This window comes from Pundamilia nyererei, unplaced genomic scaffold, assembly GCF_000239375.1.
Source record: "Pundamilia nyererei isolate P.nyererei 1_Seehausen unplaced genomic scaffold, PunNye1.0 scaffold00073, whole genome shotgun sequence".
In the NCBI taxonomy this organism is placed as follows: domain Eukaryota; kingdom Metazoa; phylum Chordata; class Actinopteri; order Cichliformes; family Cichlidae; genus Pundamilia; species Pundamilia nyererei.
In genome coordinates this window covers 2,501,775-2,512,106 of record NW_005187474.1, presented here as the reverse complement: position 1 = coordinate 2,512,106, position 10,332 = coordinate 2,501,775, and the positions used below count along the sequence as shown (strand labels likewise).

The 10,332-nt window shown below is 42.2% G+C and overlaps 1 protein-coding gene across 5 annotated transcripts in view; it reads right to left on the bottom strand.

Annotated features, from left to right (window-relative positions):
- Positions 1-10,332, bottom strand: part of dst (dystonin) — a 101,994-nt gene that overhangs the window by 26,240 nt on the left and 65,422 nt on the right. For all 5 annotated transcript variants that reach the window (XM_013911843.1, XM_013911845.1, XM_013911846.1 and 2 more), the window contains 12 exons: positions 10,006-10,129; positions 9,131-9,339; positions 8,692-9,009; positions 8,442-8,608; positions 8,149-8,305; positions 7,643-7,769; positions 7,405-7,455; positions 6,909-7,144; positions 6,633-6,762; positions 6,161-6,360; positions 5,565-6,063; positions 3,988-5,456 (listed from right to left, as the gene is read on the bottom strand). In XM_013911843.1, coding sequence (XP_013767297.1) covers positions 3,988-5,456; positions 5,565-6,063; positions 6,161-6,360; positions 6,633-6,762; positions 6,909-7,144; positions 7,405-7,455; positions 7,643-7,769; positions 8,149-8,305; positions 8,442-8,608; positions 8,692-9,009; positions 9,131-9,339; positions 10,006-10,129 — 3,687 coding nt within the window. The remainder of the gene's footprint in view (positions 1-3,987; positions 5,457-5,564; positions 6,064-6,160; positions 6,361-6,632; positions 6,763-6,908; positions 7,145-7,404; positions 7,456-7,642; positions 7,770-8,148; positions 8,306-8,441; positions 8,609-8,691; positions 9,010-9,130; positions 9,340-10,005; positions 10,130-10,332) is intronic.

Below are 10,332 nucleotides of genomic sequence, written 5' to 3'. Positions count from 1 at the left end.
TAATTTCCCCTTATGTCCGCACGGCCCATATGACTTCACTTCTAACCCATGTTTGCATCATGACACATACTCTCACTTTTCCCTTTTTTTCCTTCAGTGACTGAGGAAATGAGAAGGGGAAGCAGTACGCACCAGCTCTCACTGTGATGACATCACACTACGCTGAAACACACACACTTTTTTTTCCCGTCTTTTCTCGCTTTGCCCTCTGCTTTCTTCTCGTGGACGGTTGCTGTGGACCCCACAGATATTCTTAATTACAGTGGAATGCTGAGGGAGGCACAGGTCCCAGGTAATTTAACACCGACGGCTCTGCCAAGTGCATGACGCGACTTTTTAATGTCCACTGACCGGGGGTAGGAGAAGAATGCAGGATAGAGAGGAGATAATGAAAAGAGTTTGTATCTGTTTCCTGCATTGTCAGCACCGCAGCAGCTCTGCGTGAATTTCAACAACCCAAACCACGGTTTCCAGTTCTGCACGCTTGAGCAGAGACGGAAAGAGGAAGATGTTAGGGATAAAAAAGCTAAATTTTAAAGCAAGCGTGTGTGAAGCTGGGACAAATTTGAATATATGAATACCAATTATTTTTCCTTTTCAGCTGCTACAGGTCTCTTTGTCACTCTTTGTAAGTTACATGTAGCTTTACAACCTGGCAAACTTTTCATAAATTGTGAACACTACATTTTATTTAAGTTCTAAAGACCAAAAGTAGAGGGCACTAAAGGTTGAAGAGGTGGTTTGTTTGTTTTTTAAATTGAGTAAAGCTCTTTTATTATCACCAAAGATGAGCAAACATTATTTAGAGTGCATGTAGTGTGTGTTCGAGGGCGTGTGTGCACTTCTTACAAGGATTACCAAATCTCAGTGATGCTTTGCTTTGCTTTCGTCTCTATCGAGTTATTACTTTTGGCCTGTAAATGGTAAATGGCCTGTATTTGTATAGCGCTTTTTCTAGTCCCTAAGGACCCCAAAGCGCTTTACACAACCAGTCATCCACCCATTCACACACACATTCACACACTGGTGATGGCAAGCTACATTGTAGCCACAGCCACCCTGGGGCGCACTGACAGAGGCGAGGCTGCCGGACACTGGCGTCACCGGGCCTTCTGACCACCACCAGTAGGCAACGGGTGAAGTGTCTCGCCCAAGGACACAACGACCGAGACTGTCAAAGCCGGGGCTCGAACCGGCAACCTTCCGATTACAAGGCGAACTCCCAACTCTTGGTTGAGATGGCCTGAAACAACATTTCACTCAAACTCACTGCTTTCACACTACATGGGTTTTTTTTAAAAATCCTATTGCATCTAAACTTTATGTCTGCTCTCTCCAACACTAGAAACCTTTAATGAGTAAAAACTCAACATAACAACTCCATTACACCGCTCGGCTGGCCCACAGGGGTTTCATGTTTCACATTAATAATAATTTCTCATGACTTTGTGAATAATGAATAATGTGGCTCCAGTGACACTTTTTACAACTATCATCACCTTCAATGAGCTGGAGTAGCTACAGTGTGATTCAGAAGGTAGACATTTGTCTTGACTTGCAAGAGACACTGATGTAATGTCTCAACAGTGAGAAAAAGTTGCCACACCAGCCCCCCACCCGTACAGTTGAGTCACTAAAACATGACCTTGGGTGCACATAACGACACACAGGGCTTCCAAGCTCCTACACAACTCACGGGAAAACAACAGCAAACACATGAAGTCGAAGACGTCTCATTCGAAACTTGACCTAAAATGGTAACAGCACATGAAAGAAAGGAATCCAAGTGCTGTCTTTCTCTGTTTATTTCTTGCTCACTAGCTGCCAATAAAGTCCACTTAACCAACAGCAAAAAATAGCCTGATTCACTGGATATAAAAAAAGAAGATGACACAATTATCCAGACTGCTGCTAAATAAAGAAACAACTTCAGGTCCAACACTGATTTGCTGTCCTGGACCGTTCCCCCCGTGATATTGTTACAAATGAGTGTAAAGAGGATTTTCCGCTGACAGCTGAGGCCGTGTATGCTCTCTAAACGCAGAGTGGCAATAAGACAAAGACTTGGGGGGTGAATCACCGTGACAATGCTGCTTAGCAACAACTTGAATCAATCACTTTGTTAATAGCTACCCTGCAAGCTCTTTAAACTAAACTCCACACTAGAAGCAGGCACCTCCGACCTTGCAACCCAATGATATTTTAATACAAGCATCCCTTGTGGGGGTTGGATGCTCCCCTGTTCGAGTGCAGCTCCCCATTAATTGAGAAAAAACAATCCCTTGACCTACATACAGGACAGATCTGTGTGGTTTGCCTATACACAGCTGTTTACATTGTTTTGGGGGATTTTGGTAAATACTAATACTATAAATAAAGAAGGCCTTCATCATTGCACCTCTACAGCAAATATAGGTTAATCTGCTTTTGAATCCACAGGAATTTAGGAGCTTTTAGAATATTTTGCATCCGTCTGTGAACCTTAGTACTGGCCATGTTTGATCCCTACGTGATATCAGCAAAGGCACCCATAATTTTGTTAACAATGTGTGAGAGTTAGATTAACTTGAAAACAAATCATTATGTCTGTAAAACTGCCAATATGCTTAAAGGCCCTACAATAACGCTCCAATACACTTAAGTCTATCAATTTTACACACTGAATCCAAAAATTACAGGCAAAAGTTGAAATCAAGAATTTATAGACTTAAAGTGTTCATTGGCATAGGCTGTAATTACATAGCAGCTAGTTTAAATAATCAAGCTATTGATTGATTTAAAAGTGCTTCACCATTTTTAATGGACACTTAACTGAGCACAAATACTATATTATTCAGGGGATTTTAAAAATGACAGCAATGTCTTTACCAACAGGGGTCAAAATAACAGACATCGACTTTGAGCTCAGAGCTGCAGATGATCAGGTTGCAATGGTTTGGATCAACCATATCCGTGTTAAGAGAGGAAGATGCAGGCTCAGCGTCATCATAAAATCAAGCAACACCCTGCTGGCAGCCACCTGGCTATGACGGCCCTTCCCTTTTGCCCCATCACTGCATATGGAGCCCTAGCTCTTTTGTTGACACCAGATGCCCTAAATGAACCAGGAGTCCCCAGAGGATTGTGTGCTCAGTGTGCTGGTATAATTTTCTCCTGTGCGAGGTTCTGTGGGTAGACAGCATATATATGTAGGTTTTAAAAGTTGTTGTTTTTTTTTTTAAAACTAACGGAATCCAGATTTAGGCTTAAAATTAAAGCAGGATTCCAATTAAATCTATGTAGATCACAACTACAGTTCCCTCAAAGTGCTCTATACTGTAAGGTAAAGACCTAAGAATAACTAAGAAAACCACAATGAGACGATCCTCTGTGAGCAAGCACAATGGAAACAAAAAACTCCCCTTTACAGGAAAAACCCTCCAGCAAAAAAATAGATCATTCTTAACTCATTTTTTGTAAAGCACTTAATCCACTATTGTAAAATGAAAATTTTTACTTTAATGCTTAAAATGTAATTTTAGCAGGAATATCAGATATATTATATATATTGTTATAGATATTGTGGAATTTATTATATTATATTCAGTGTTGCTAGAAATTAGTTTGAAAATATTAAGCTTTAACTTTATTTTGGAGGGCTTACATCCGAAACAAAATCGTTAGAGTAGAAACTGACAAAAACACAGCACACATGATAAGATATCAAATGTCTACTGCTTTTCCAAAAGTAAAAAGTGAATGAAAGGCACAAAAATTTAGATTTTTTTTATGATCATAGGAAATTACTGACTTTTGAAATAAGCTAGATGTATGAGGAGGTATAAAGTTCCTTACAACAATGATCATCAGCTTTACCACTGTAGCAACACTGATTCCCGGAAATCACAAACCAAAAAGGTGCAGATGTACTGTGGTTTAATGTGTTAAAAAATGCCATATTATCAGGCAAAAAACTGAAAATAAAGCCTCAGATCAGGACAAACATACCTTAAAAGCCTCCAGCTGCTGGTTGATCACTTCTGTCTCCATGCTGACCGGCTCCTGGGACACCTCCTTGTCCACAGCTCTGCAGAGTTTATCTTCCATTTGATTGAGTTTACCATACAGCTCCTCTAGCTTTGTAAGAGTACTCTGCACCTGGACCTCTCTTCCTTTGGCTCTGTCTAACAGTTTGCCACACTGCTTACTCAGAGCATCCAGATCTCTCTTCAGGCCCAGAAGGTCAGGTGAGGGTTCAGACTCTAACATCTTCTTACAGCTGTCTCCAGCATTGGCTGTGTTAGCCATGAGCTCTTGCAGCTTAGTCACAAAACTCTGAATGCTGTCCTGCTGTTCTTTAAGAGTGTCCAAATTGAGATCCACTGGGGACATGCTGTCTAGCTCATCATCCAGCTCTGTGAACTGTGCAAACATCTCGCGGATGTTGTTTTGAAACTGTCCGATACCCTGCAGTTTACCCTCCAATGCTTGACATGTCTCCTCCAGTTTCTTATTAAGGTTGCTGTAGTCCTTTTCTATGCTGTCTGCCTGTAGTAAGAGGTCTGTCACTCCTTCAGCATCTGGGACATCCACCACAAGGTCCTTGGCCAAGGCCTTCATGTGCTCTACTTGATTCTGCACAGCCTCTAAACTCTTGTGTTGGGCTTTCATGTTGGTTAGGCTCTTGTTGCTGTGTGCCTGAACTCCCTGTGTGTCATAGGCATCCACTTGCTTCTTAGCTCCCTCAAGCTGAGTCTTTGCCTCTTTGCACGCATCATTAAATTCCTTTACTGTGTGCGAGATCTTCTCTGAAGATTCCCTTTTGCTCTGCAGACTTTCCACTATATTGTCTACTCTTTTGCCAGTGCTAGCCTTCTCTTCTTTTATAGCATCAGTGTCTGTGTTGGCCACCTCAAGAAGGCTATCTGCAGCTGTGTTGAGCTGCTCCACCAACCCTCTGTGCTTATCAACATCCTTCTGGAGAGCTTTCAACTGAGAAATGGAAGTCTCCACAGCAGCAGGATCAACGGTGAGCTTGACTCGGCCCTCGCTAGCCTCACACTCCTGAATCCAAGAGTTAAGCTTCTCCGCATGCTCCTGATACTTCAGTGATCTCATCAGAGCAGTTTGGAGTTTGTCAGCCTGCTCTGCGGAGCTCTTCTTCACTTCTTCCCAGTTGGATGAGAGGGTAGTAAGCTGACCTTGTAGTGCTAACTTCTCTGCACCATCAATGTTGTGCAGAAGCATCTCTCCCTCTCCAATGATTGTATTAAAAGCTTTCTCATGTTCACCGAGAGCCTTCTGGAGTTTACTGTGCTCCTCCACAGTTTGTTGCAGAACCTCCACTTTGGCAGAGATGGGTTTGGGCTTCGATTGGTCCTGGAGCTTCTCACCCAGCCATGACTGTAAATCTCTGGAAGTCTGATGAAACTGCTGAGAACTGGCAAAGGTGGAGTTTAACTGTTCAATTCTTTTTGCTGGAACAGAGGAATATGGAAAACATATTCAGTAAGTTGATCAACACCAGCGATAAAGTGAGTTTTATACAATACAACCAAACAGATTTTAATTTTCAGGACACTAACCTGCTTTCTCTTCCAACTGCTTAAAAGGCTTGCAAACACTCTCCAGCTGCCTTGCGAGGTCTGCTTTGAGGTAGTCCTCAGTCACCATCGCTGTGAGCTCTTCATTGATGGCCTCAGCCTCCTTCAGCTTCTTCTTCTCCTCTCGCAGCTGAGCCGAGATGTTCTGGGCATCCTCCAACTGCTTCTTCACAGCATCAGGTTGCGTGCTGAGGCCCTGATGGTTTGTGAGCTGACTCTCCAGGTGAGTGGCAGTGTTACTGAGGCTCCTCAGTAACTCCTGAAACTTTCTGGTTTTCACCACTGCCTGATCAATAAGGCTGTCTCGCTGGTCCAGCTGTCCTGTGAGGCCTGCCCACTTCTGAGTGACTGCAGCAAGCTGCTCGTTCACCAGCTTCCCACTCGAAGGGTCCTGATCACCTGATGAGCTTAGGATGGCGGAGGCAGCTTCCTCGAGTTGTTCATATTGAGGTTTGTGGCTCTTAAACTCATTCTGGAGGATCTGGGGGATAGAGAAAGAATATCAGATGACGATGAGCACACCTTAAGAAATCCTCAGGAAATGCTCAGTGAAAATGAGTCAAAGGCGCCATTCTAACCTGGACTTGTTGCTTCTGCATTTTAAGCATGTTCGGGTCTATGGAGAGGGGTCCGAGGACACTCATCATCAGCTCCTTCTCTGAAAGCCACTGACCAAGCTGCTGCTCTGTTGTTTGGAAGATGTCCAGATTCTTGTTGGACTGCTCCAGGTGCTGCTTCCTCTCCTCAACAGAGCCACTGATGTCTGCCCAGGCAGCATCTGAACAGGAGGACAGAACAATCACACCAATGTCCATTAGTCAGCACAACAGCACCTTTATGTCCTCTGTCCCACTGTTCTCCTAGCAAGCCTCCCACCTATTCACAACCTGGCACAACACATGTGTTAATTTAACCAGTGTACCGGGGGAAGGGACTGAGGTAGGCTCACATTTTGATAAATGAATTTATTAAATGCAACATTAGAAGTCAACATAGACACATAGACATAAACAACACGAGGCCATTTGAAGCCAACACCACGGACCACACCTATTTCTGCCAGCATCTGCTTCCATTTTGCTGCCTCGGGTGAGTTTGGATGAGTCTTAATCAAGTCGAGAAGCTTCTCTCTGAGCTTGTGAAGCGCCTCTTGTTTTTGCTTCATGTTGTCTTCAAATGCCTGAAAGAGCAAAACAAATCATAAATACCTAATGATTTCTTTTAAGATTGTCCAATGGCTATCGTATTCACAGTGAGAACCACCTGCAGTTTTGTTATATAATTAAATGTAACACTCCACGTGGAGAGCAGCAACACTTTTTGTACCTTCTGCTGTTCAAGCTGTGTTTTCACCGAGTCTTTCTCTGTGGCTGCACTGTTCCAGGACTGTGCGGTCTTTTTCATGTCCTTCAGCCACAGCATCATGTCATCTGTCTCCTTCTGGGCCTCTTTCACCTTCTGCAACAAACTACTCAGCTGTGCTGAGCGATTCTTCAGCGTTTCTCCGAGGTCCGTGTACCCCACATTGATGGAAGACATGTTCTGCTGAATAACCATCAGCTCTGAGGATATGAAAAATAATCTCACTGTTATAATTGTATTTTTTCCAGACATTTATAGTCAGCATGAGATATTAATAATAGTAATACATTAGCAACATGCTATATGGTATAGGACAGTGTATTCAGAATATGAGGACATTTCTTATTGTCTTTTTTCTTTAACTAATAGTTGTAATCTGAAGATACTTAGAGGTTATTTACGCAGCATGGACCACATACACTCTGATGACAAAGCAGCACCCACATACACACTTCATTACCTTTGTTGGTTAGGTAGGTATGGCTTGCTGGACCATCACCATTAGTAAGAGCTGACGCAAAGACATGAAACAAAGCTTATGTTAGGAACAAGCAGGTGGACCAGAACTCATGGCACCAGATCCTTCAATGATCTTTAACAGTTAGTAATTAAACAACACTCAGAAGACAACCCAAACACTACCCATCTGATTCAGTTTTATGACTCATATACACGAGTCTATGTGTGCTGATGTTTACCCGACTTGTTGGGAGTCTTTGTCTTGGCAGGTGATGTGAGGAAAGTAATCAAGTTGCACAGCGTCGATCCTTTAGTGTTCAGGTCTTGGACAGCGGGGCCTTTGGATGTCCATTCATCTAGTAATCCCTGATAAAACATTCATTATATGTCATTTAGAAGATAGACAGACAGACAGATCTTTTTATCTTTTCTGTGAAGAAAACAGTCTCTCTGCTGGACAGCGCACTGTTTCACTCTTAGATATGTCCTGTATAGACACCAAATATTTAGCTGTCATTAGCAGGCAGAGTAAGCACATTTGGGTAGTTTGGACTTTAAGGAGACTCGGACTATAATCTACTAAAACGTAGTGACTACCTATTGCAAAACCCATGAATTCCAAACTGCTGTGTCAGTGTGTAAATAGCAGTGACTTCTGTTCCAGCACCTTAACTGCAGTAAGATAAAACACATATAAAAATAACACTCTCTCTAAAATATACTTTGTATTTATCTCATGACTCACGGTGACTATCTGCAGGTCGCTCTCCAGAGTTTTCTCACTGCTGCTTGGCTGATCTGCAGGTACTTTGTCATTAGCCTCCTCCAGCCACTTAGTGAGAGCGCTAGCTGCAGATCTGAACTCTCCCAGCTGGTCCTGACAAGATGACAGTTCCTCTTCCCTGCAAGCAGGCGTGAGGAATCAGTCAGAGTTTGCATCCATTTGAATATTACAAACAATGCACAAATGTTAAAGTTAATAAAAAGAACACAAAATTAAGAGTTAAAAATAGCAAAACCCTCTTCTTCCAGACTTACTTTTCTTTGATGGTGTCTTTAAAGGTGCTGAAAACATTTGAGAGATTGTCCAGCTTGCTCTGAATTTGGGCTTTGTTTCCATCAGGGCTTATTTCAGACAGTTCCTTGGACAAAGTCTGCAGCTTCTCCAAATCACCAGCATATTCAGCCATATCAGCTTTGGTGTTCTGCAGAAAAATATCATCTGTCAGCTAATCTGTGCATGATGAAATTAGATTAGTGAGAAAATAGTCAAAATTTTTAAACGCACCTGCATTAGCTGAGACAGTTCATTGAAAGTTTTCCCCGGGCCGTCTGTTTCGTGCAGGTCCTGTGAGCGCTTCAAAACAAACTGCTGGACTTTTTCGGCTACATTCTCAAACTGCTCTACCTTTTCTTTCAGCTTCTCCAGAGTAGCAATTTTTTGCCTGTGCTGATCACACGCATCAGAGAAGCGCTGGGAGAGAGAATCCATCTTAGACTGCAGAAGCGCGGCAGCAGAGGGATCAGCCGTCTCCACAAACTTCTTCACCTTGGCTTTCATGGCTGAGATGCTGCTCTGGCGACTTGCTATGTCCTGCTCTAAAGCCTTAAACAAAAAAAAGATAGAAAACAGTAAAGTTTTATTAAATTATTAAAATAAATATGAAGCTGGTACGAAATTTTTGCATTATTAGAGCGCTGAAATGTTGGCCAAAAAAACCACATACTGCTTCTTTGCTCAGGATGCCTCCAAGAGATGCAGAGTCCAAGGTTATTTGCCCTTTTTCTTCCACACTGGCCTCAACTCCCTCCATCCATCCCATCATCTCATCCAAGCCATCCTGAACACTCATAGAGCGAGTCAGGGTGATCTGCAGCTTCTCATTTCGATCGCTTACAGACTTGGAAAGGTTGTCGTAACGCTCCACTATGTCATCTAAAACGCACGAAAACAAATCAGGTTCTGCTTAAAACAGGATCATGTCTCGCTGTCTGGAACACACCATAAGGTAAACATTTCAAACTAAGGTAGAAACATATTTGGCTTTTATGAGTTTGTTTAGGCTATAATGTTGGCAAAGGACATCCATTAGCTTTTTGGTTGAGGTAACAGCATTTTAAGTACATGCCAAGAAACCAATAACTGGGGGAAAATGAACACAAATGATTCAAAAGCCATGAATCACACTGATAACATTTTTCTGTTGTAGTAAAGTAATGGTGAACTCTTTGTGGTATGTTGACACCAACCTAGCTTGATAAATCATGGCTTTCTTTTTTACATTAACACAGTGCTCGATTAGTATTTCACAGGGCAGTTGAAAATATGTAAAATCTTCCAAAACTACTTCCAAATTATTTAACTGTCTGCTGCCTTTCAAGTTATTTAAAAGGTCTAAATCTGAACAGCAGGAATTTGGGTGTCCCTTCAGCCCTGAGTAGCTTTTCCAGACCATGGATTAGGCCCAGACTAAAAGAACAAGTAGTGCAGACTTTCATTTAAAAAGTTCATAGTCTAGGACACTAGGCTTAATGTCTGTCTGGGAAATTGAGCCATTAGGTATACAGATCATGCTGTGCAGCTGACTTTTATTTTTCTCACCTACTGTCTCCTGGATCTCATCTGGGTTGCTCAGCAGGTCACCTTCAGATGTTATTAAAGACTCAGCTGTTTTACGTAAAGAATCAATAGCAGTCTGGTGCCCCATCATCTGACCTTGTAAAACCTGGAGATTAATAAATAGTGACAAGAAAGGTAAAAAAAAAAACAATCCTCATAAATACATGCTCTGTTTCTACAAAATCTACTCTTTTTATATAGCGTACTTGATGATAATAACCTCAGAGCGATCGTGTCTGGGTTTAATATTGGTTAGCTGAATGCACCTATGTGACTTCACAATTACTCTTAGAGAAGTGCTTAGAATTT